Source organism: Leptosomus discolor, unplaced genomic scaffold (genome assembly GCF_034619465.1).
Source record: "Leptosomus discolor isolate bLepDis1 unplaced genomic scaffold, bLepDis1.hap2 HAP2_SCAFFOLD_27, whole genome shotgun sequence".
In the NCBI taxonomy this organism is placed as follows: Eukaryota; Metazoa; Chordata; class Aves; order Leptosomiformes; family Leptosomidae; genus Leptosomus; species Leptosomus discolor.
Window position 1 is genome coordinate 4,622,713 of NW_028237782.1, and position 26,327 is coordinate 4,649,039.

A 26,327-nucleotide genomic window follows, 5' to 3' on the forward strand; every position below is an offset into this window, starting at 1 on the left:
TTTATTTTCTCTCCCCTGTCCAGCTGAGGGGGTGAGAGTGACAGAGTGGCTTTGGTGGGTACCTGGCATCTGGTCAGGGCCAAACCACCACATTGAGGGAGCAAGAAATATTGTCCTGGGGCCCCTCCTAATGCTGATGGCTCTCTGCATACTTTTTAGCCCTCCTCTCCAGAGTTCAAGAAGCTGCGGATGTGCCACAGTTGGGAAGTACATTGATTTACAGCAATAAACAGAGATAGTCGTTGGCTTCTTTGACCGAACTTCCCATAAATGCAACAAGATACACTCAAACACCCTGAGATGTCCCTCCCTTCGCTGGCGCTGCAGCTCAGGTAGCGGAGTGCCACACGGCAGAGCCCGCTGCACCTCCCCCAGGCTGTTGTGCCCTGGCTGGCTGCTGACAGGAGGGGACACTGGGTGGTGACAGCCTGGGGGGTGGGAAGAGGGATACTAGGCAGTGACTGGCCCCAGGGGTGGCAGAACATCAAGCGGTGTTGGGCCCAGGGCTGTTGGGAGAGCCACCACAGACCCAGGGGCTGACAGGAGGTGACACTGGATGGTGAAGGCCCAGGCAGTGACAGGAGGTCACCACGGATCTGGGGGTGACAGGAAACTGGGCAGTGACAGGCCCAGGGGGTGACAGGAGGGACACCACAGACTTGGGAATGGCAGGGCACTTGGCAGTGACAGACCCAGGGGGTGACAGGAAGGATACCACAGGCCCTGGGGCTGACAGGAGGTGATGCTGAGTGGTGAAAGCCCAGGGTGTGACAGGAGGAACACCACAGCCCTGGGGGTGTGACAGGAGGGACACTGGGCAGTGACAGGTCTGGAGGGTGACAGGAGGGACACCACAGACCTGGGAGTGGCAGGACACTGGGCAGTGACGGACCTGGGGTGTGACAGGAGGGAAGCTGGGCAGTGACAGGCCCAGGGGGTGACAGGCCATCAAGCGGTGATGGGCCCAGGGCTGTTGGGAGAGCCACTACAGGCCCAGGGGCTGACAGGAGGTGACGCTGGGTGGTGAAGGCCCAGGCAGTGACAGAAGGTCACCACAGACCTGGGGATGTGAGAGGCTACTGGGCAGTGACAGACCCAGAGTGTGACAGGCCCAGGGGGTGACAGGAGGGACACCACAGACCTGAGGGGGGTGACAGGACACCGGGCAGTGACAGGCCCAGGCGGTGACAGGACGTCGAGCAGTGATGGGCCCAGGGTTGTTGTGAGAGCCACCACAGGCCCAGGGACTGACAGGAGGTAACACTGAGTGGTGAAGGCCTGGGCAGTGACAGGAGGGACGCCACAGACCTGGGGGTGTGACAGGAGGGACACTGGGCACTGACAGGCCCAGAGTGTGACAGGAGGGACACCACAGGCCCAGGACCTGACATAAGGTAACGCTGGGTAGTGAAGGCCCAAGCAGTGACAGAAAGTCACCACAGACCTGGGGGTGTGACAGGACAATGGGCAGCGAGAGGCCCAGGTGGTGACAGGACACAGGCCTTTTGTCATGAAGCGCTGGGTGATGGAAGGCGCAAGGGTGCGGCTGTGGCACGCCATGGCATGTGTGTGGTGACGCGCTCGTGGCAGCCCGTGCCATTGGCGTCTGGGAAACCTCTCGGCGGAAAGCTGAGGCGAGGCGCCCGAGTTGCCAGAGCGAGCGGTCGGGCTGGGGAGCGCGGTGTGTGAAAGAGGGAGCGGAGGCCGAGCTAGGGCCGCAGGGGCCTCTCCCTGTTGTCCACCCGCCTGCCCGGGCTGCCAGGAGGAGCACACACCATGTCGCATGTCCACTACAAGTTCTTCTCCAAGCTGAACTATGATATGGTCACCTTCGATGGCCTCCACATCTCCCTGTGCGACCTCAAGCGCCAGATCATGGTCTGTGAAAAGCTGAAGGTGGCCAACAGCGACCTGCAGATCACCAATGCCCAGACCAAAGAAGGTGCGTCAGGGCAGCGGGTGTGGGGCCTCAGGGACCGCCCGGCTGGTGGCGGCACCGAGTGCCCTGCGGTGGCCACAGCCTGTGGGAGCCGTGGTCTGCTTGTTGTGGCTGTCCCCATGTCAGCCTGGGCCCGTCCCGCTGGCGTGCAGGAGGACCGGGAGGGCAAGCGGCACAGGGGAGGAGGCGGGCTGGGAAGTCATAGTACAATTCGGCCAGGATCAGTAGCTGTGACTTGTGTTGGGGGCCTCACAGAGCTGTTCTTCTGTAGTTGCTGTTCTGACAGCTACCCTCGGATGTGTGTGTTAGACACAGATCTAGGCGTAGAAGAATATGGCGTTGATATGCAACATACAGTGCTTACAAAAGTTCTGGTTTCGTGGAATTCCTCTAGCTAAAATGACAAGGAAATGTAGGAGGATATCTCATAACAATAGACTTGACAGATTTCTTGGAAATGTGGCAGAGAAAGTTGGAAGTGATAGAACTAGAACAGATAGCTAATTTGAAGAAAACAGTGGGTTTGGTGACTTGATTTGGTCTTCAACCTGTTTTCCCCCAAAACTGGTTTTGTGCCTGTTGCAGAAATTACTCGCCAAGTAATTGGTGGCTCAAGGACGTATCTGTGAGTTGTACTTTGTGCAGACGCTTTAAAGGCATCTTGCACATGAGGGCTCTCTGTGTCTACATTAGACTTTGGAAGCTCTTCTTGGTGTAACTTCTTTTCTACTCCAAAGACATTGTCATTCAGATGCTATTGAGCATCATTTCATCATTCATTTCTAACCGTGTTGGTTTTTTTCCTAGTACTGTATGTTAACCATATCAGGGCAATACTGAAGTTTTATGGCAGAACATGTATGATGAATACATATAAGAAATGTTTTAGAGAAGTATAAATTCTTTTAAATTGGTGCTTGATTCTCAGAGATTATAATGGTTTTGTATTACTTAGTATGAAAGTTCAGTTTGGTAATCTGCCATCTTGGTGAGTTTGAATGCGATTAAAGACTTTGGATGTGACTTTTCAGAAATAAAAAGACTTGTAAAGTGTTTTCATTCCTTAAACATTAAATTCCTCCCCCCCCTGCCCTTTCCCCTTTCCCCCTGTTTCTGTGACACTCTTACAACAGGATTTTCTTTAAAATGTGTGCTAGTGGGTTTTTTCCTCTTCCTGTTTGATGTATTAAAACTTAAACAGAATAATACATATGCTGTGGTAACTAACTTCAGCCCTAGCCTTTAAAGTGGTTAGACCTAAAGCTCGCTGTTTCTCTACAGCTATTTAAACTGTTTTCAGGAGAATGTCTGTGAAGAGACCTAACAGCACAAAGTTGGGGCTCTTAGGGGTGCCATTGGATCGCATGATAAATGTAGGTAGAGATATATTTCAGAAGTCTTGAATTTTTCTAGTAGTGTTGAATAAAATTGTCAAGAGCTTTTGGAAAATGCTTAATTTGCTTTACGGGCTTTGCTGCAGAAGGGTCAGTTTTTATTAATCAGATGTAGATGCTTAAACTCATCTTCAGAAGATAAAGGAAAAAACTAGACTGGGATATTCCGCCTAAATGGCATGTTTGGAATTCTTACATGTTGTCATAAAGTATTGGGGTTTTATAAATTTTTATGTGCAGGAGTCCTGACTAAATGTTGAAATTATCTTGGAAAGAACAGAGAGAACCTTGTGGCCTACTTGTTCAGCTTTTTCCGAGTACTCTAACCTTGTACAGTTCAGTAACTATTACGTTTTGTAATACAAATCTAGTAATGGAAGCAATGCTAATATACGCTAAAAGTAAACAGGATTTTAAATATCAGTGGAAAAAATGGTATGATGGACTCTAAGATGCTCAGAGGGCAAAACGGATTTTTAGGACATGTTTTAAAAAGAGGAGGGGGGGTGTCTCGTCTTCCATGCTTATTCTAGAGGCATGTTCTACAAAGGCAGGATTGCCTTCAAAAAGCCTATACTCAGGAATGATGCATTTCAACTTGCCTCCCTCTAATTTGATCTGAATTTCGTGATGTGTCTTTTATGACAGATGTTCCCACAATAGTGCAGAAGAACTGCGAACACCAGAACTGAGGTTTCTTGGGTGCACTTTCCTGCCCCATAACATTCTGACTCAAAACAGTTGGAGAATGTGCTATTCTGCTTATCAGGCCAAATACAAAAGAAAATAAAACCGAAAATGGGGCTCTGAACTGGTCTTAATTGGGTGGTTTGTGATCTGGAGCAGAAAGAATACTCTGTATGACTCCATTCAGCAGGCAGGACGAGCTGCTTTGGGCTTCCAGAACTGCCGCTGGCATTATCTCCCACTTGCTTGTCTGGGCCTCAGTACTGCCTGAGCTCCCTCTCCATCAAAAGGTCCCAGTGCCGGCCTCTCTTGACGAGTGGCTGTGTAAAGGTTGGATTTGCCTTTTGAGCTCTAGGGGTTGGTTTCAGGATATATGACTTCTGTAAAAGGTTCTGTGTTTGTCGTGAGCAGCCCTTTCTCCTACCATTTTATACTCCTCAAGTCTAGAGGAAGCTTGCTGTTTGGTTCCCTAGGGGAGAAGGTCAGGGATTAGTTTCAGCTAAATGGTTTCTCAGTTTTCTGAAGAAGCATTCTGTCATGTGGAAATAGGAGTAAAATTTTCATTTCGTTGCTGAAATGATGTCTTCTGATGGGTGTGGTTTTGGTCTAAGGGAGATTCCTGCCCGTAGGAATAATAAACTGAAAAAGAGAGCATAAATTGTGAAATGTTCATGTTTTGTGTGTGGTCACTGAGCAAAACCACTCTGACAGAGCTTGACTAAATACACAGCATCTTTGGTTTTCAGACCATCGTTCCTATTTGCTCTGCAGAGGCAAGGGCTTTTAATATGTAAAACTGTAGGCAGATTACAGGAATGGCTGCAGGTAGTGCTTTAAAATATTTGGAAGGAGTTGGAAGGGACCTCTTGAGATCATCTGGTCCAAAGTCATATCCAGCTTGTGTAAGTACAATATAAAAACCATTCTCATGGAGAGATCTTTGCATTTTAAGTCACTCAGTCAAAGTGTCTCAGGTAGCTGTGTTTTTTGTTGCGGCCTTACGCAAAAGGTCAGAAGGCTTTCCTCCTCTTCAGAAGACCAACATGGTGTAAGCCAAGGCAAAGCATGGACAGCTTCAGGCACACACTGTTTTCGAAAGGCTTTTCCAGGCTTTCTTTGTAAGTCATTCCATTGGAGTCTCTGTGCACTGCAAAAAGCGAATCGAAAGAATTCGTGTCCCTTTGGTTAAATCAAAGTAGATGATTGGCTTCAGACGGGAGATACCCCTTCAGCTGGAGCCAGTTCTGCCCTGCTTGTGAAAGCAAGCCCAAACCACCCCCACGTTTCTGTGATCCCCGTTCCAGCACTGCCAGTTTTGTTTGCGTTTAAATGTAAGGCACTGAGCCGCTGGGAAGTGGGTTGTTGAGGGACGAAGCTCCAAGAAACAGAGAGTGGTGGCGGGCTCTCTCCTTTGTTCTGCCAGCCTCGAGCACTCGCAGCAGGGGTGAATCGTGTTTAGGGAACAGCGATGAAAGCAATGGCGCAGAGTTTTCATGCATAGCCGAGTGCTTACCTTCTTGCAGGGCAAGTCAGACTTTAGAATCTGCTTTATGCGGGTGAGACTTTGCTTTGTTTTTCTCCAGAGATCTATTGGTTTGTAGCCTAGCAGGAGCAAAAGCAGCACAAGCTAGATCAGGAGAGAACTTCACGCATTAGCAGGCTCTCCTTTGGTGACCTTTGAGAGCGGTTTGCTGTGGACATTCAGACTATTGAAAAAAACTGAACAAGATTTTGCTGCTTGTGTTTGATGATCAAACCTGAAGATTTCTTGAAATGTGCTGTTAGTGTGTTGAGACAATTAAAGCGTGATGTTACAAAGAAAGTTTTGCTTTTGTATCTGTAAAGGAATTCTCAGAAGTGCGATGTAGTTACATATTAACAGACATTTTTGTGAATTGATTAATGTTTTTTCTGTATTTATGTTGTTTTCAGAATACACGGATGATAATGCCCTGATTCCTAAGAACTCGTTGGTGATTGTTAGGAGAATCCCTGTTGGAGGAGTTAAAGCTACCAGCAAAACACATGACATGTAAGTATCCATAAAGCATTGTCTTCTTTCTGAGGAGTTTCGGTGTGTTAACTTTCTAAATGGGTATTAGTCTACAGAGGCATTCAGATTGTGTCTGTCTTGTTAAAGCTGCTGTTAGTTTTTGTTGTCGTGGGGTAGATTTTAATGTATCTTTCCCGAAGTTGACTGAGATTCTTAGGCCTGCTGGGACATGGGGTTCAAACTCCAACGATGGTAAATTTTAGGATGATTCCATTGGGTTTGTTCTTGGGGTTGATTTTTCTGAGCACCAAGTTGTAGATTCTGTTCCCTCTGCATGGGGAGATTCCTGATTCTATGGGTTTGCTTTTATAGTGAAGACAGATATGCATTGTAGCATAAACTCATCGTTTGTTCCCTTCTCAGCAGAGTCTGATTCTCAGTGTTTGGCTGTTTCTTGCATTTGGGGGAGGGTGGGTGGGTATAGCAGGTATTCTTATGCCCCAAACCTGGGGGTTTTACATACTAGCTACAGAGGCAAGACCAAGGGTTGCCAGCTGGCAAAGCATGCAAACAAGAAGTTCCATTCATACCCAATTCCTGTTAGTTTCCTAAAGACAATGTCTGTTTCAGGCAAGAGTAAAAGAACAATATCCTAAAGTGTGTTGCCTTTTGTGCGAGTACGATGGAGGAATAGTTAATCTTTTCTGAACCTGAAGCTGAGTAAAATTACAGATACTGAAATGCAGTCCTGACCACAGGCTTATTGCTGTCGTTGATGTATTCACAGTCCAGTTCTGTATCACGTGTGTTAGCATTGTTGAATGGGGTGTTTTCCAGACTTCTTCAAGATGACTTTCAACCTCAGTTAGTAGATGTTATTAGCATGTGGTTTTGCCATGTCTTTCTCATGTTGGTTCTCAATAAAGTACGCTGGTGATTTACAGCGTGTCTCAAACAAAGAGTGAATCAGCCTCCTGGTACCCATGAAGCATTTACAAGCAAAACCCCCTGAATTTATGTGGCTCAGCATGTAACCTTTGGGCCTATTTAGTAGTTGCAGTGCTTTCAGGCACTGCCAAGCAACTCTGGATGCCACAGCGTTGTGCTTATAAACATGGCCTCGCTTGGGGGTTGATTTAAATGTGCGTGCTCAGTGCTGTCTTGTCAATGCCTCCTCTGTTTCTGGCTGGATGGCCCCTCTCCTGGTATGGTAATGGTGCCCTAAACGGAGAGGATAGAAGCTGCTGGCATCAAAGGTCAAATCAATGCCTGTGTGGGGGTGGGGATAAGGAAAGACTGGCACTGCTGTGGTAGCGTTGAAAATGGACCAGGCAGATTAGCTTTGTGTTCCTTCAGCTGGAAACATTGCAGAAACAACGGGTGGAGTGGTTAATGTTTGGGAGTGAGGAGCGTATGCTGGAAGGGTGGAGAGGCCTTCAGAAATGCCTTACTTGCCCCGTAGTATGTTCTTCCAAGGTGAATGGGTGAGGAAACCATTGTGTGGTAATCTAAAGTATTTGGTGTGCTTCCTCAGCTCCGGGAGGTAGTGGCTGTAATTGCAAGCCTGGTGGTGTCCTAGCAGTGTCAGGAAGCCTGAGCCTTTCTGTTTGTACCTAAATTCCACAGAAGCCTTGGAATTGCCTGTGCTCATGGGACACCTTGGATGATGTATGAATTGTCTGTGAACTATATCAACAGTTGCATGTCTGATTCATGATGAGTATCACGCAATACAGATCAATGATCATGTGGAATCTCAGCAAGATTTCAACATTGTAGCATTTTGAAGATGATCTTGGAGCAAATTCTGGGAATTAAGAATTTTTTTTTTTTTTTTTTTTTTTGTCACAGGGCTCCCACGTTGCACAAAATCCTAGAAACAGCTTCCAGGTGACATTTCTACTACTATTTCTAGTCACTATGGCGTACATAACCCATTTCGTATTTGAGCACTTTCGTGGCTGAACACAGTGCTTGGGCTTCCACAAAGAAACACTGTTCTGCAGACTGTGCTGCTGACGTTTTGTTATTTCTTGTTATTCTTATTTCTTTGGCAGATGACTGTTTTTTTTTCACTTAAGCACTTCGAAGTGCCGAGGCACTGTCTGTCTTAGAAACTCAAGGGCTATATCTGGTACCTATTTGTAATACCGGGGACGTACAGACTGGCTAAAGTTACCGTCCCAGTTTGATGGTTGGTTGTTGCTAAACACAAAACTCTAGTACAGACTTCAGCTTTTTGATACGTATGTAGCAGAGACAAAGTATCTGCGGACTTCCCCTCGCACTGCTGTGTTCTGTATCTGTGAGTCTAGAATACTTTGTGACAAATCAGAAATGGGATTTTGGGGCTCTTCAGTATCACTGAATGTACCAAGAAACAACAGTTTCTCTATATGAATACATTTCCACATTCACTGGACTATCAGAACATAATGTTTTGATGTTCAGGTCTTATGATCTGTTTTCGCTGCTCTATGTTGGGTGCAAGTGCTTTATTTTAAGTTCTGATCACCTTTATTTCTTTTTCTAGAGGTGAAACTGAGCCAGTGAGTGGAACATCAAAAGCAGTATGTAAAAACACAAGCTCACACTTTTTTATGTGCACTGCACTTAATTCTAAACAAAGTAGCCTTTTATTAATTGTCCAAATGTTAACTTAATATATTTTCCAGTAAAACATAGCGTATGTTGTAAACAGAATGTATTTGATTCAGCATAGTAAAAACCAAGTAATGCCATCATTGTACAGTTCTAACGTGAATATTGCTATTTGTGCCTAGTCATGCGGTATTTCATGCTGAATAGCCTGGAATATTTCCTGTACGACTTTGTGTTGCACAGATAATGTACCATCGTTTTTAAATCCTGTATGTTCAAGGTTTGCACAACTGAGCACGGCGCTGTGTTCTACGTGTGTCTGTCTATAGCTAGTAACACTTATGTTTGGATAGCACGTGGTGTGCTTTTCTTTTCCTGCAATTAAATAGTTTGGCATGTGTTTTTTGCCATTTTCACATTGTTTCACTCAGCTTTTGTTTTTAAGTCCCTTTTTTTTGCCTCATGGTTTTTGGAATTGTTATCCAAAACCACTGAAAGGCCATGGTTGCTAAACTGGGTGGTGTTTCTTACTTTTGACTTGGGGCTGGTTTCTTACTTTTGACTCGTGGGTTCAAACAAATACCAAACCCAACGTATCCCATACTTTTTGGGGACAGTTATGTGCAGCTGAATGATTCCTTTTCGTGTCCTTAAACACTTGGGTATTTGTTCCTAAACCTGTGTAATTGAAGTGATATTGTTTGGGCCTCTCTGAGTCCGTAAATGTCTGTAGTAGACTGCCATGAGTTTGAGAATCGTTGCTACGCCGAGTGTTATTCTAAGGTTCTGCATTTGATCTTTCCACTTTATCTGATGAAGCAGTTCAGTTGAATAGTTTGTCTGCAAATGCCGATATCTAAAGCCCAGTGTAAAAATGCTGGCACAAGGTTAGATCGTGGTGCATTTGTGGGCAGAATCCCTGTCATTTTCTTAACTTCTGCCTGCAGTACATGTTTGGGTCTGGGTGACCTCAGGATTGGAAGGTCCTTTAATTTCCCAAAGGTCAAGCCTTTCTTTAGGACACCACCACTTTTGGAAAAGTTACTTTTGGAAAAGGGGCAGCAATTTTCTTCAGGTTTGAAAATGCTGCCGTTCTGCTGCCAAAATGTAAATAAGTAACACAAGGGAATACTTGACTGGTAGTGGTCTAGATCTTGGTTTGCCTCTTGGATCAAATGCTATGTGCAACTCCACATTTCAAAATAGTTCTTATAGTATACATCCTATATGTGGCATTTTTTATTTTTCACCTTTATTGGAAGTATAACTACTTCTTCACTAGAATGGTGTGAGGCATTACACTAACCCTGGTCACTGGATCTGATCACTTTATAAGCTGTTGGGATGGGTTAATCTAGAAATCCATGAACTCTGGCTGTGTGTTCAGTGAAAAGTAAAGCCTCTGATTCTCGTGGAACTGTATAAAATCAACTTAAAATTGAAAACTTTTCTGTTCAGAGGTCTAAAACCACTAAGTCTAAATCTAACGTCTGTAATTCTATCACTGATTGCTTTGGATTCCTTTTTGGACGTGAATGCCTCTCATTGTGAGCTTGAGTTAGTCAGGTTGGCCCAGTGACCCTACTGGTTCACGTAGCGCATTTATGAGAACTGTCTTTGTAGCATTTGATCTAATTCAGATGGGTTGAATCTTTCCACCTCCTGTGTTCCCTGGCATGTCTGTGTTGCATTTCTAAGTAGCATCTTACCATAAGCCAACACAGATGTCTCAAAAAACAAAACAAAAAAAAAAAAGGAAAAATCCTGCATTGGGAGGGAAGACTTAGTGTTAGTTAGAACTAATTAAGGTAAATGAAAAGCAAAGCAAAAGCCTTCCCTTCTTGTTTGCTGTGACTGTACTTGATTTGAGTTGTCAGTAGTGTGGTGGTTTGGCCCTGGTTAGATGGCAGGTGCCCACCAAAGCCACTCTGTCACTCCCCCTCCTCAACTGGACAGGGGAGAGAAAAAAAAAATACAACAACAGGCTTGTGGGGTCGAGATCAGGACAGGGAGATCACTCAGCATTTACTGTCACGGGCAAAACAGACTCAACTTCAGAAAAATGTAATTTATTACCAATTAACTGAGAGAGGAGTAATGACAAATAAACCCAAATCTTAAAACACCTTCCCCCCACCCCTCCCTTCTTTCCCGGGCTTAACTTTGTTCCTGATTTCTCTCCCTCCTCCCCCTCAGCGGCGCAGGGGTGAGACAGGGAATGGGGGTTGCAGTCAATTCATCACCCTGTTGTTTCTGCCGCTGCTTCCTCCTCGAGGGGGGGGGGGGGGCCTCCTTACACACTTCCCCTGCTCCAATGTGGGGTCCCTCTCACAGGAGAGAGTTCTCCATGACTTCTCCAGCGTGAGTCTTCCCAGGGGCTGCAGTTCTCCATGAACTGCTCCAGCGTGGGTCTCCTCCATGGGGTGCAGTCCTTCAGGAACCAACTGCTCCAGCGTGAGCCCCCCCCATGGGGTCTCTGGCAGCAAACCTGCTCCAGCGTGGGCTTCTCTCTCTCCACAGGCCACAGGTCCTGCCAGAAGCCTACTCCGGTGCAGGCTTCCCACAGGATCACAGCCTCCTTCAGGCATTCACCTACTCCGGTGTGGGGTCTTCCACAGGGTGTAGGCAGTCATCTGCTCCACCGCCCATGGGCTGCAGGGGGACAGCCTGCCTCACCATGGTCTTCACCACAGGCCGCAGGGGAGTCGCTGCTCGGGCACCTGGAGCATCTCCTGCCCCTCCTTCTGCACTGACCTGGGTGTCTGCAGAGTTGTTTCTCTCCCATATTCTCACTCCTCTCTCTCGCTGCAATTACTGCTGCGCAATCACTTTTTTTTTGTTCCTCTCTTAACTACGTTATCGCAGAGGTGCAACCACCGTCGCTGATGGGCTCGGCCTTGGCCAGCGGCGGGTCCATCTTAAAGCCACCTGTCATCGGCTGTATTGGACATAGGGGAAACTTCTAGCAGCTTCTCACAGAAGCCACCCCTGTAACCCCCTCGCTACCAAAACCTTGCCATGCAAACCCGTTACAGGTAGCCATAGGGAGCGTGGAAGCCTTGCATCTCTCTTGACAGGTCTTCTTTCTCCCTCACTGTCAAAGCACTGCAGCCTCAGGTGCTTCTAGAGTTGGAGACACAATTAGCTTTCTTCTTAAAGCTAACTCAGGTCTTGGTCTAAAGCGTGACGGGGGTGTTTCGGTCAGGTGTTTTGTGGTTTTTTTACTACACGTATTTCTGTACATATTTCAAAGCAGAAGCTGGATCTTAGTGTGGCAGGATGAAATCGCTGGAAAGCTTGCCTATTATTGTTGAACAGTAAAGCAGCAAAAAAATTAGTTAAGATGTTTTTTAAAAGGATGCACAAAAGTTTACACTTTGGACATTTCTTCCTTGTCTGGCTCTTATGGTAGCTGTCATTCTACACTTGCAGATTTGTGCTGCTGTCCTACAGTTACTGCAGCCAAAGCAAGGAAGTGGATCCTTTCCAGTTTAGTATTACTATTTCAGCAACTGCAAGGATCTGTAGTTGGTATTTGTCCTTAGAGGCTGCAGAAATGCAGTCATGCCTGTTGTTTTAGTGCTGTCAAGCACAACTGTGGCCCTTCCTGGCTGCATTTGTAGTTTAGCCAAGCTGTCGGGTTTTAGGAAACCACTGTAATTGAAATGAAGTCCTCCAGCAGTGAGATTAACCTTCCCCTCCTGTTTTCTGCCCCCTTTCCCACTTGCTTTGTCTTGGTTTCTGTTTAGCCTCCTGTTTGAAATGGGAGTTAATACATGGGCTGTCGAGTCTGGTTTTTTGGGTTTGGTTTTGTGTTTTCTTTCCAATTCTTCTGCAGTATTATCTTAGGGTGCTTTACAAGTTTCATGGAGACGTTGTTTCTGCTCGATTGATTGGAGGGACTGGCAGGAAATATGTGAGTAGAAATTTAAAGGGAAAAAAAAAAGACACAAGAATGTAGGCTCATTGGAAGATGGCTGTTGGGCAAAAGTACTAAATAATACATTAATTACCTATTTGCTGCTTTTGATAACTGTTAGGTAGAAAGCAGTGCTATCCGCTCCTGTAAGAAATTAGACTGTTGCCCGCAGGCCGTATAATAAATGCTTCCTAAAAAACTACAAGAACTAATTAATAGTTTATTAACTGTTATGTTTCAGTTATGGCCAATACTAGACTGTTTAACGCTAGACTCCAATAGAGAGCTTTGCTTATTTCTTGTTTGCTTCTGAGAAACCACAGAATTATAGTGGTTCTTCCTGCCATGAGAGAACATAGGGCTGTTTTTCCCTGTGTAAAAAAGAGTGGCATATGGAGCATGAAGCTTCAAAATACTTGATCAGGCTTCGTTTTTAACAGAACTGGGTACAAAATGTTCTGAAAAGAAGGAAAGTTGCATGTTCTGCTACGACTTCTGATGGAAAGATCTGGGTGTTCATTTCCAAAGGCACATTTTCAAGAGTGTTTTAGTCAGTAATGTAGCGTGTGCTTTCCCAAACATACAGAGAAGGAATGATTAACTGGAGTGAGGAATCATCATCGGCCTGTAGATATTCTTTTCCCCAGAGTCTGTTAAAGCTGATTCCTTGAATTCTTGCACTCCATTAGGTAATGAAGGACAAGAGCTTCTTCCAAGGGTTTTAATCTCTCCTCTGATCTATTTAGCGACCTCTTGAGGAGAGCTGTTCAGTTTACATTGTGAAATTTTAGTCTGCGTTTTTGAGCCATTTCAGACATAAAAGCAGTGATTCAAGTGTCTTTCTGATACTGTTTTGCTAGTGTAAGCTTAACTGCTGCTTGTGGCGTACTGTATTTCTATATACTGGAAAAGGAACAAGGTAAGAGTTGTCCTTTTTATTTGTGGAAAAGCTGCCCTTCAGTGTTAGTTCTCAACAGGCAGTGCAGTCCATCACTAACTGGTGGCCTGGGGATGTGTTCCAGTAGCCAGTGGGGAGGGAGGAGTGTGGTCACAATGGAGGAAAGAATTACAGGGCTGTGCTCTGAATCCATGTTTTCATCATCATTAAAAATTGGTTTTGGTCTGATAGCAAGGAGAATAATATTAAATTCCCACACTTCCCAGCCTAATTTGGATAGTATGGCCTGTGCTCTAAGAAAACACAAGAACCCAGTTTTCTCAGTTTTTATAGGCTATTCTTGTCATGGTGAACAGCTTTATTTCAGTAATTTAAGCAATTGTTTTCTTCTAGGCAAAGCGGTGGGTTACTTTTATGGCTGATGTTTTGGATTGGTGTTTTTATTTGGGTTTTGTGGGGTATGGTGAGTTTGGCATTTTTAAACTTCTTGACAGGAGGGGCAGAGATTGTGTTTCAGGGCTGATATGCCTGTGCTTTGTTTTGAAGGGCAGCTACTGTGTTCATAAAAGCATAACTATGTGCTTTTATAAGTGATGAGACATTAACTGATTAATTTACAAACTAGGCTGAAAAAGTTTCCAGTAGTGATGCTTCCTCCTCAAATAAACTGAATTATTTTTTTAAAAATCCTTTTTAGCTGCAAATTGACAGCTTCCTTACCCCTTGGACTTCTAAGCAGTTGTGGGCATTTGACAAGGGTCCCTCTCTGAGATACTCTGGAGCAGTAAGTTGCTCTCAAGCGGGTTTGGTTATTTTAGTTTATTCTCATGAACGGTGTAGCTGTTATTGGGTTGAACTTTGTTTTCAACAAATTCAAATACAAATGACGCCTCGTTCAGTTCACCCAGAGGATATAGTGCAGACTTTCAGACTACAGTAGAGGTTAACTATCAGACTACAGTAGAGGTTAACTGTTGCTATATTTTGATTGTAGAACTTAAATATGTGTTTAATTTTTTGTGAGCAGGTTGATGACTCTTCAGCATCTATTTCTCTGGCCCAGCTTGTTAAGGTATAGGTATATCCTTGTCAAATAGTTAGAGAAAAAAAAAGTGTTTGCTTGCTATTTTTAAATCTTCTACTGTGATCTATAGCTGGATAACTGTTGTAATTTGAACAAAACTTTAATTTAATTTTTAGAAGTTAAAGTATTTGTTTTAACTTTAAAATATGTGTATATTTTGATACTATCCTGTAAAGAGTAATTCCCAGTTTGGGAAGATAGAAGGGGAACACCTTATCAGCCTCAACGTAGTGTTGCAACATTACTAGTCTTCAAGACACAAAGAAGCAGCACTTCAGAAGCTGTTTACCATTTTTCATACGTTCCGTTAATTTTACGTTGGAAACGAGCACAATGTTCACAGAAGGATTTAATTGGCTGTAAGTTACGGACCTTTCAGGGGGCTTTGCAACAGCCAGAACAGAAGCATTTCTGGAGCATGGACAAGTGCATGGCTATTTCTGAATGTCTGCTCATTAGTTACAGATCCATTCTCTGAATGCTGCACAGTTGCCTAAATTGTAGTCCCTATACAGTGGACAGCACAGTCTGATTTGTTTGAACACAGACTGTGTAAATTGTGTGAGTGTACCTAATTGTTTATAGGAATATACCAGTGAGTATGCGTGGGCTATTAGCAGCTGTGCCCTTCTGGAACTATTGTAGTGCCCTGTTTTGCTACGGAACTGCTGCTTTTTTTGCTCAGCAATGTGTGACTTTGGGAAAGCACTGGTAGTGATTGCACTTGGAGAAAAGGCGTGGTGCTGGCCAATTAAATTACTCGTCTTTTAGTTACAAAGATTAGTTTCAGAATTAGAAGACACATTGTAGAAAAATGCAGGAACACAACATAAAGCAGCTCTAAGCTGTTCCTTACTCTAACCTCTTCACTGCAGACTTGCTTAGCATGGAGGCAATGTGTTGGAAAAAGTTTTCTGTTTCATTATTACTATGTATCAAATGCCATATTTGAATTTTGGTCCATTCCTACTAACGTTTTGTGGGTTTTGGATGTGTTTTCTAAAACTTCTGAGTTCTAACAAATTAGTCAAGTATCTGTAAAGTTTCCAGTAAATGTTAATGGAAATGATTTCATAGATTCGATCTGGATTATGTTACTGTTGAGTGCCCAGCCACGCTCCTTTCACGTAGGCTAAGAGGCCCATAAAGAGCATGCAATGGTGTAAGGACTGCCCCGAATGTCTTCAGGACAACTCTCCTTTATATAAGCAGCTGTTTTCATGCAACCTCAGCTGGCGCTGTGCTGCTCTTTACAGGATCGGGTGAGCAGAGCGGGCTTTGGCTGTGTGGGCTTCAATGTGTTTCTAATGTGCATGTCAAATAATTACCTGTTGAACAGACTGCCAATCTGGCTGAAGCCAATGCTTCCGAGGAAGATAAAATAAAAGCTATGATGATACAGTCTTGCCGTGACTATGATCCAATCAAGTAAGTGTTGATGATGTCAAATGTGTGTTTGAAAATTAGGGAAGAATTGTAAAGATGTTTGTTCTGACGAGAGACACGCACGCATACATTTTTCTTTTCTTCCCAAAAAACTTTCAGTTATATGAAGAAACCCTTGGGACCACCTCCACCATCATTTACTTGCTTTGGCTGTGGAAAACCTGGCCACTTCAGGAAGGACTGCCCAACAAAAGAGGTAAGATTATGAGGGACTTCTGGGGTCACTTAGTTTTTAATTTTTTGCTTTGGCAGTTACGTACCAAGTACATGAATACCCATATTAAGCACTGATTCTCTTCGGGTCAAATACAGAGGTTATATAGCAATGTTGCAAAGCCCTTCAAAATTCAAGGGAAACCTGGAATCATAAATGTAAACTTTTGGGGTTTTCTAGGTCACAGACATTAAATATGTCCATAGATCTTTCTCTGTGAACTTTCATGCTTATTTTTATATATTTCAATATTACTGGAAATTTTTCTGGGTTTAATTCTTTTTAATGACAATTCAGTTTTTAGCATTCCGTATAGAAACAGGATGTTTCTGTTGAGCCCATCTATTGAATATTTGCCTGTTTTATTTACATGAGTCTCTGGTTGAGTATTTGTGCCATTTAACATTAGTGACTGGATGTATATGCATGAAGTCTGAATTCAGCCTTCACATATAGATGGTGAATATAAGTTTCTGCAGTGACTGATGCAGAGCCCCAAATTAAGCTCTCCCTCTGGATTGCACTATGAAGGAGGAGCGGGTTTGTGTCTCTTCTCTGAGTGGATGGTGAGCCAAGAGTTATTTCACCCTTAAGGATCTTGAAGTTAAGCCAAAGAATGTCAATTGAGCTCAAATCGCTGCTCAAGCCTTTGGAACATCCTGGCTATATTCATTTAAGAAAATAAGTATTTCAGTCAAGCAACCCTTCTACTAGGTAAAAGGAGAGGATTAAAGGCTTTTGCTGCTTAATCATTGAAATGTCATTTTAAGTGTGGGTCTTAAGATGACATATATCTGTATTTTTTTTTGCTTAACAGGACAAAAATCTCCAGTTTGTTCCCAGAATTAAAAAGAGCACGGGAATTCCAAGGGCTTTCATGATGGAGGTGAAAGATCCCAATACAAAGGGTGCTATGCTGACAAAAACTGGAAAATATGTGATACCAACTATTGATGCGTAAGTATGGAATTAATTAGACTGAGCGAAAAGTGAACTAGAGAAACCGTGTAAAAATGTTTGAGTGGCAATGCAACCAAGGTGGCCAGCATCTGTAATTACAGGGGAGGAAGCATTGTCATTGTATCTTAACCTTAAAATCTGTGATGCTTTCTAATATTAAAATAAGGTGATCCTACTGTACATACCCCAGGAGGTTGTTTAAACTTGTGTTATGCTAAAAGCCTGCAAAACATTTCAGTGGTGTTTACAGTGGAGTTGTTCTCTTTGAAAGCTCCACTTGCTTCTGGTTTATGCTTCAAAGGCTTCTTGCAAAATTTGACAAATAGCTGTTGGACGGAGATTTCCTCCCCCTCTGACTTGCATCAAATGCCGTGTGTGAAACAGACCGAAGTCCTCCTGTTGCTATAAACTAAGAAGATACTGCTGTGTGCTGAGAACAGTGGCTGTTTAAAAGGCATTTGGTAGCACTTCTCTTTTTCTGTCGTGGATCTCCCTTTGTAGAAGCTGCCACATAGACTTCTTCCATTTATAAAATGTAGTTACTCAGAGACTAACTGTATCCTGAGCCTGAAATTTACATTTACCTTCTGGCAAAGGAGAGGTGGGGTTCATTTCACCTGATTTCTAGCTGTCAAAAAATGATTTTTTGAGTCTGAGCTAATTTCTTAGTTGATCCAATGAATGGGAGAGTTCTGCAGAAGGAAGATTGTTCTTCTGCCTCTTCTAGTGCTGTGGCTATAGAAAAGTAGTTTAAACTAAATGCCTGTGTTGTAGAAGGCTACTGTGGAGTGAGAAGAATTCCATCCATTATCTTCCTTTGATAAAATCCAAAGCTTGGGAAAGTTTTCCTTTACCCATCTGTAACTTTTTTCTTTTTCCTCCTCCACCTGCCCTCCAGGGAAGCTTATGCTAGAGGAAAGAAGGAAAAGCCTCGCTTTTTACCAGAGGAGCCATCCTCCTCCTCCTCCTCCTCAGATGATCCTATTCCAGAGGAGTTGTTATGTCTCATTTGTAACGATATAATGACAGATGCAGCTGTTATTCCCTGCTGTAGAAACAGTTATTGTGACGAATGTAAGTGTTACTCCCATGTTGGTGAGTCCAAACATCACATCTGATCTTCTGAAAGCAGAAACAGGCGTTAACGAAATTACTTGCTTACCAGTCCTATCTAATACTTCAGTATACCCTGAGTAGGAAAGGACTCGTCTCATAGAAAGGAGAAGGAAAAAAAAAAGGCAGAAAGCTTTTTTCCCTTTTTATGTGTCTAGTTAAATCCTCTTTAGATGCGGAAGGCTGAGTATGAGGAGTGCATCGTTGTGCAGGTGTTACAGTATTAGATATTGAATGCATTTAGTTTGTCCACAGCCCTTTCTCTCATGCAAAATGACATAGCCAGCTCTGGTGACTTCCTGCAGTCTGCAACAAACAGGTAGTCAGGCAGATAGTCCACAGGAGAGGTGGTTAAAACCTTCAGAACTTGAGCTTACTAATGGTTTTTGAGATGTGTTTTATTCATTAACCTGGAGGTTGGTGAATTCTCACTGACAGTGGAAAAAAGACTAGTCAAAACGTCAAGACACAGCCCACTCTGCATCTTCAAATGTGACAATAATGAAATATCAAAACTGTGTAGTTATTTGCTGCTTACTGGAAATTTGTTACACTATTGAACATTTATAGCTTCATGCTCTGCATTCACGATCATATTCACTCCTTAATAATCTACGTGTTTTTATAATTGATTGGACCCCCAAAATTTCCTTAGTTTGGCTAAAAACTATTTTGGTAATTCTGATTATTCACAGGTATTAGAACAGCATTACTGGAATCAGAGGAACATACATGCCCCACGTGTCATCAGACAGATGTTTCTCCTGATGCTTTAATTGCCAACAGGTTCCTACGTCAGGTAACATGATGACTTCTACGTAAACTATTTGTAAGAAAAGTCTATTTGTAAAAAGCTGAAAGGGAAGAAAATATTAATTTACCTCTCCTTAAGCAAGGCTAAATTGAGGGAGGCTAAACTTACTTTTCAAATATATTACAGACTATATTATAGAAGCTTACGGCTCTTTAGAGACAATCTGGCAAGTTCAGGTCACGCTTTGTTTAACATGATTGCCTCACTTTCAAATTTGGTGTTAACACCAAAGTACTTTAAATACAGACACTCTGAGTTACCAATCATTAATATCGGTGTTTAATGTGATGGTTTCATATGTCAGTGTGTTGATTTAGTTTAGGATTGATAGCATTTACAGGACTATACAAGGAATTTTACTCTGTGGAGGCTTTTGTTCATATATCTACTGAAGTTTTATATTACCTTTCTGTAAATGTTTTTCTGCCTCTAGGCTGTGAACAACTTCAGAAATGGAACTGGCTACACAAAAAGGCTCCAAAAGAAGGTTCGGCAGCAACGGCAGCAGCAGCCACCACCGCTGCCACCTCCACCACCCCTCATGAGACAAACGGTAGCACGCATCCTGCCGCCTCTACTCCAGCCAACGACTTCCAGACAGCAGGATCCACCAACGATTCCATTAGCTTCTCTGGCTTCTCATTCTGCTTTGTCATCGTGGGCCCCTGGTCAGTCATCTCGGGCAGCTGGGCTGGCAGTAGGTCAGTCTTCTGTGGCCATCTCTGACCTCCCTCCAGCAGTGTACCTATCTCTCCATGGTGAAAAGCCAGATGCATCTTTTCGGTAAGTAAATCTGCAGGTCAGCATGACATCAAAATGCTTAAGTGAGATTCTTCTTATTAAACTCCTCAGCTAGCAATTTATGTATCATTAGGGACATCTTCCAGGTAATTGTGGAAGTTCTGGGTTTTGTTTTACTTTGAATGAGTACACTTTGACAAGTCGTTAGCGTGCTTCACGCAAGAATTTTCTCGGAAGTGTTTATCAGTCGTTCAGTACAGCTTTACGCTGAAAGAGGAACTTTTTTCCCCAGAAGCACTTTGATTTTAGGTGGCTAGCAATTCCTGAAGGAACCATTTAGTTGTGTCAAACCTTCTTGAGTGCGTTAATTTCTCATTAACGCTGAGACATAGCATTTTCATGAGAAGTGTAAAAAGAGTGTAAAAACATGATAACGTACACAAGTCCATGGGACCTGATGAGATGCATCCGAGAGTCCTGAGGGAATTGACTGATGCAGTTGCCAAGCCGCTCTCCATGATATTTGAAAAGTCACAGCAGTCAGATGAAGTCCCTGGTGACTGGAGAAAAGGAAACATGACGCTCATTTTGACAAAGGGTAGCAAGGAGGACCCTGGGAACTACCGACCTGTCAGCCTCCCCTCTGTGCCTGGGAAGATCATGGAACAGATCCTCCTAGAAGCTGTGCTGAGGCACATGGAGCACAGGGAGGTGATTCAAGACAGCCAGCATGGCCTCACCAGGGGCAAGTCCTGCCTGACCAACCCAGTGACTTTCTACAATGGAGTGACTGCATCAGTGGACAAGGGAAGAGCTATGGATGTCATCTCTCTGGACTTCTGCGAGGCCTTTGACACTGTCCCCCACAACATCCTTCTCTCTAAGTTGGACAGATACGGATTCGATGGGTGGGCTGTTCAGTGGATAAGGAATTGGCTGGATGGACACATCCAGAGAGTAGTGGCCAATGGCTCGATGTCCAGATGGAAAACGGTGACAAGTGGTGTCCCTCAGGGGTCTGTCCTGGGACTAGTGTTGTTTAATATCTTCATCAATGATATTGACAGTGGCACTGAGTGCACCCTCAGCAAGTTTGCTGATGACACCAAGCTGGGTGGTTGCAGTCGATATGCCAGAGGGACGGGAGGCCATCCAGAGGGACCTGGACAGGATGGAGAGGCGGGCCCAGGTGAACATCATGAGGTTCAACAAGGCCAAGGGCAGGGTCCTGCACGTGGGCTGGGGCAACTGCTGGTATCAACACAGGCTGGGAGAAGACATGCTAGAGAGCAGCCCTGTGGAACAAGACTTGGGGGGGCTGGTGGATGAGAAGCTGGACATGAGCCACCAGGGTGCAAGTGCAGCCCAGAAGGCCAATCACATCCTGGGCTTCATCAAAAGAAGTGTGGCCAGCAGATCGAGAGAGGGGATTCTGCCCCTCTGCTCTGCCCTGGTGAGACCTCACCTGAACTACTGCGTGCAGCTCTGGAGCCCCCAAAACAAGAAGGACATGGACCTGTCAAAGCATGTCCAGAGGAGGGCCACGAAAATGATCAGAGGGCTGGAGCACCTCTCCTATGAAGACAGGCTGAGAGAGTTGGGGTTGTTCAGCCTGGAGAAGAGAAGGCTCCAGGAGGACCTGGTAGCGACCTTCCAATACCCGAAAGGGGCCTCTAAGAAGGCAGGGGAAGAACAATTCGCAAGGGTTTGTAGCAATAGGATGAGAGGTAATGGTTTTGAGCTAGAAAAGGGTAGATTTAGGTCGGACATTAGGAAAAAGTTCTTTAATATGAGGGTGGTGGGTCACTGGAAGAGCTTGCCAGAGACGTACTGGAAGCTTCATCCCTGCAGCCATTCAAGGTCAGGCCTGATGGGGCTCTGAGCAACCTGACCTAGTTAGAGATGTCCCTGCTTGTTGTAGGGGGTTTGGACTAGATGGCCTTTAGAGGTCACTTCCAACCCAATATGTTCTATGATTCTACAATTCTGTGATTATAGGTAAAATTGACCAGGTGTTTTCATGCTACTTTTTTCTTACGACATTTCTATCATCGGTGTTATGATAAGTCATCCTCAGTAATACACAGTGTAGTCAGTGACACATACAGATTTGGATAAGAAACATTGAAATGCTGTAAATTTGAAGTATTTACAAACATGATAGTCTAAGTTTGCAACCCAGTGAAGTCATTTGAAAATACACTAAAAATCTGTACTCTTTTTTGGGACTTATATCCTTTCAATTTTGCGCCCTGAGTGCAAATAGCCCTTCTGTCCAGAGGACCGTTGGGCTCAGCTGTACCATTGAATACAGAGGATCGCAACTCAAAAGGACCTCTAAAGCAGCCTCTGAACTAGTGCATAAACTTCTTCTAGCAGAATTTCGGTTATTGCATCTTCCAAAACTGAGATTCAGTGTGTGGTTATATGTACTCTAATCCTTTCATGTGCAGCTAGCTTCATAAAATATTTTTCCAGTGAGCTTTATCTTTAAATGCCAGTAGTCTGAATAGACTTCTCGTCAGTGCTTCTTCTGGAATCACCCAACTTCGCATTTGTAAATCTGATTAAGATTATTTTTTAATTAATTTTTTTTTCATTTACAGTCGTCAGCTTTTTCTCACTTTGCGCTTTATATTTCAAGTAGCACTTCAAAACACTGGATAATAAAAATTTGACCTTTTTTTGTAGCGATGCCTGTATAGTTGTACCTCCTGCTGCTCTGGGGACGGCGGCTGAGCTTTCTGAATCTTCCTCTCTGTCAATCAGCAGTTGGTTGGAAGAGAAGGTAGGTTTTATTTCAACATGCGGTGATTCTTCTATTTTAGTAGAGCTTATTTTCTGACTGTTTGCATTTATTCACAAGGGCTATCAGGATCCTGTACTAAGGCAACCAGCATCACCAAGTCTTCTGGGCCCACAAGGACGATCACTACCCGCAACTGGTGAGTAACTGGAACGTTAGAATTTCTTTTAAAAACTGTTTTCAGATAAACTGAATAGTATTTTTTTTCTTTTTTCCTCTTCCCACTCCAAAAGGCAATCCAGTGAGAGCCAGTACAATTTACTCAGCAAGTGGCAGACCAGGGTGGGAACTGTAAGTATTCTGCTGAAATTCACTGTCTTACTACTTGTAACCAGTTAAATTAGGCTGTTACAAAACAGCTGGTTTATAATGAAATAAGTATGCACAGATAGTTGTGGAGAATACAAGTGAATTAGTTTTTAAATGTCTTAATTTGAAGTGGCTTTAACAAAGGGGATCTGTGCTTGCAGGAAGATTATGTAAAATAAAACTGCAATACATGATTGAAAAGAGGAGTCTGAAAACTGAACTCTTTCTGAGGAAACCATAAGTACATCTAAAAATTAAATATAATTAAAAAATCAGGTGGAAAGCCACTCTTCTGATTACTGGCTGCATAGGGCTGATGAAGTTGATTTCCCAATAGAAATCAGCTTCCAATGTTCTTTTTTTTAACAACTTAGTTGATACTGATTGAGCAAATCCTTGGAAAAGTCAAATTTTATGACAATTTGGAACTTCTTCAATTGAGTCATCTCAAATAGCCAAGCTGCTTTCTCTCAGTTGGAGAGAGAGGATTCTGTTTTACCTATTATTGCAGTATCAAGTTAGTCCTTCCTTTTTAGGTATATTTCTTGCAGATAGATTGTAAGCGTGCATTGTGTTATAAAATCTTAAAGATAAATCAAAACAAAAACCAGGATCCATCCCACAGATTGTCTAAAGTCTCAAATTCAGTAAGCAAGAAAATAACAATTCAGGGACAAGAACAGGCCAAATACATCGCCCTGAGGCAACAACGTAGGAAGTGTCTGTGGAAGAAGTTAAAAGAAGTTTGAGAGATTAGTTACTCTTTGTGCAGTACTTTGAAGATCAGAAGTGTGAAGTATTAAGTGTATCAAGGAGTGGCAGAGGAGCGGTGGACACTTGGCACGTGGGAGGTGGGAGTCTCTTTTAAGCATGGGCAGCCTCCATCCACAGTCGCAAAGCTGAACGTAAGGAGAGAAGACTGAGGGAACTGTTGGGGGTGAGGATGTGGAAGGCAAGTATGAGGGTCAAGAAACCAGTGTAGTCTCAAATGAGTGGAAAGTAGGGAGAAGAATGCTTGAGTTGAGAACAAGGAGTGCTCACCACCATGCTCCCGCTTCAATCGCTTTCCTCTTTGATATCAGGGCAGAGTGATAACAAAGAGTGACACATGTTTTTGGGTTTCTTTAGAAGTTCAAATCGAGGATGTCCACACAGTGAACGTACCCAAAGGACTCAGGCCCCAACACTACCAGCATCAACACCAGTCTTCGGGCCTGTCCCTCCACCTCCCTTGTATCCTCTACCACGCCATGCCCTTCCTTTTCCACTGGGAGTACGACCACCACTGTTTCCTCCTCATTTTCCACCTGATCAGCCTCCATCTGTTGGGTACACCGTCCCCGCTCCAGGATATCCCCCAGCTCCTGCAAACATCTCATCAGCTTGGGTACCAACAGCAGTACCAACGGCTCATTCAAATACCATCCCAATGACACAAGCACCTCCTTTCTCTAGGGAGGAGTTTTACAGAGAACAACGGAGACTTAAAGAGGAGTAAGTAGTTGGCTCGATGAAGCTGTGTTCTTTTTCATTTTTGTATTTCGATAGCATATCAGACTGCAGTTACACTGAAGTGCATCTGACATAAGCAAAAATGACACAGTGCTTTTTCCCATGTACTTTTTCACTGTTGATGGTAAACACACAAAACTAAAACTAAAACAAGACAAATGTAATTCTAAAACTTTCTCTAAAACCTGTAGGAATTCTAAACTGATTTTGCCTAAATAGGATGTTCACCTTTTGCATTTGCCTGCAGTATCATTTTCTCGTATTGGCCATGTTTTGTCTCTTGGTGTCTTTTTGTAATAAAGGTCAATCTTATTTTAACAGGGAAAAGAAGAAGTCCAAACTCGATGAGTTTACAAATGATTTTGCTAAGGAATTGATGGAATACAGAAAGATTCAAAAGAAGCGTAGGCGTTCATTTTCCAGGTAACTGCTTTGCTTGGCCGTAATCACAGAATCACAGAATGTCAGGGGTTGGAAGGGACATCGAAAGATCATCTAGTCCAACCCCCCTGCTAGAGCAGGACCACCTAAAGTAGATCACACAGGAACGCGTCCAGGCAGGTTTTGAATGTCTCCAGAGAAGGAGACTCCACAACCTCTCTGGGCAGCCTGTCCCACTGCTCTGTCACCCTCACAGGGAAAAAGTTTTTCCTTATGTTAATGTGAAACCTCCTGTGCTCCAGCTTGCACCTGGTGCCCCTTATCCTGTCATTGGCCATCACCGAGAAGAGCCCGGCTCCATCCTCCTGACACTCGCCCTATATGGATTTATAAACACTGATGAGGTCACCCCTCAGTCTCCTCTCCTCCAAGCTCAAGAGACCCAGCTCCCTCAGCCTCTCAATACGAGGGAGATGTTCCACCCCCTTCATCACCTTCGTGGCTCTGCACTGGACTCTTTCCAGCAGTTCCCCATCCTTGAACTGAGGGGCCCAGAACTGGACACACTATTCCAGATGGGGTCTCACCAGGGCAGAGTAGGGGGGAGGAGAACCTCTCTCGCCCTACTGACCACACCCCTTCTAATCCACCCCAGGATGCCATTGGCCTTCGGCCACGAGGGCACGTTACTGGCTCATAGCCATCCTGCTGCCCACCAGGACCCCCAGGTCCCTTTCCCCTTCGCTGCTCTCCAACAGCTCAGCCCCCAACCTGTACTGGTACACGGGGTTGTTCTTTCCCAGATGAAAGACTCGACACCTGCCCTTGCTGTAGTTCATTAAATGTCTCCCCGCCCAGCTCTCCAGCCTGTCCAGGTCTCGCTGAATGGCAGCACAACCTGCTGGTGTATCAGCCACTCCTCCCAGTTTTGTGTCATCAGCAAACTTGCTGTCGGTGCACTCTTTTTCCTCATCCAGGTCATTGATGAATATATTGAATAGTACTGGTCCCAGTACCAACCCCTGAGGGACTCCACTAGTTACAGGCCTCCAACTAGACTCTGTCCCATTGACCACAACTCTGACTTCTTTCCTTCAACCAATTCACAATCCACCTCACTACCTGGTCATCTAGACCACACTTCCTCAGTTTAGCTGCAAGGATGCAGCGGGAGACGGAGCAGATTGTCTAGAAGAATCAGGAGGAGGTCCACTCCACCTCTGTGTCATCAGATGGACTGGATGATTCAACTTCTATCCCCAAAAATCACTTGGGCAAGAGTCTGAATAGCTCACTGTTAGTAATGCTGTCAGTATCTTTCCTAGAGTAACAGCATTGAGTCATTTTACTAGAGGATGAGTTTAGAAGCTTTTGGATATGACTTTTCTTGAAATGCAGTCACTATCCTTGTTTAAAGCTAGCAGTATGTGCAAAATTTTGCTCGGACATCTGGCTAGAAGTGCTCATTAATTAGTCCTGTATGTAAGATTGCAGTACAAGTATTTTGCATCCTGTG

At 44.0% G+C, this 26,327-nt stretch overlaps 1 protein-coding gene across 1 annotated transcript in view; it reads left to right on the plus strand.

Annotated features, from left to right (window-relative positions):
* Positions 1-1,776: 1,776 nt before the first annotated feature.
* Positions 1,777-26,327, plus strand: part of LOC104344142 (E3 ubiquitin-protein ligase RBBP6-like) — a 29,073-nt gene continuing 4,522 nt past the window's right edge. Inside the window, exons 1-16 of the mRNA XM_086481000.1 lie at positions 1,777-1,942; positions 5,953-6,052; positions 7,865-7,903; positions 8,547-8,583; positions 14,459-14,503; positions 15,855-15,943; positions 16,061-16,157; positions 16,993-17,132; positions 18,034-18,209; positions 18,944-19,047; positions 19,496-19,845; positions 22,495-22,591; positions 22,670-22,748; positions 22,843-22,900; positions 24,047-24,412; positions 24,752-24,853. Coding sequence (XP_086337126.1) covers positions 1,777-1,942; positions 5,953-6,052; positions 7,865-7,903; positions 8,547-8,583; positions 14,459-14,503; positions 15,855-15,943; positions 16,061-16,157; positions 16,993-17,132; positions 18,034-18,209; positions 18,944-19,047; positions 19,496-19,845; positions 22,495-22,591; positions 22,670-22,748; positions 22,843-22,900; positions 24,047-24,412; positions 24,752-24,853 — 2,045 coding nt within the window. The remainder of the gene's footprint in view (positions 1,943-5,952; positions 6,053-7,864; positions 7,904-8,546; positions 8,584-14,458; positions 14,504-15,854; positions 15,944-16,060; positions 16,158-16,992; positions 17,133-18,033; positions 18,210-18,943; positions 19,048-19,495; positions 19,846-22,494; positions 22,592-22,669; positions 22,749-22,842; positions 22,901-24,046; positions 24,413-24,751; positions 24,854-26,327) is intronic.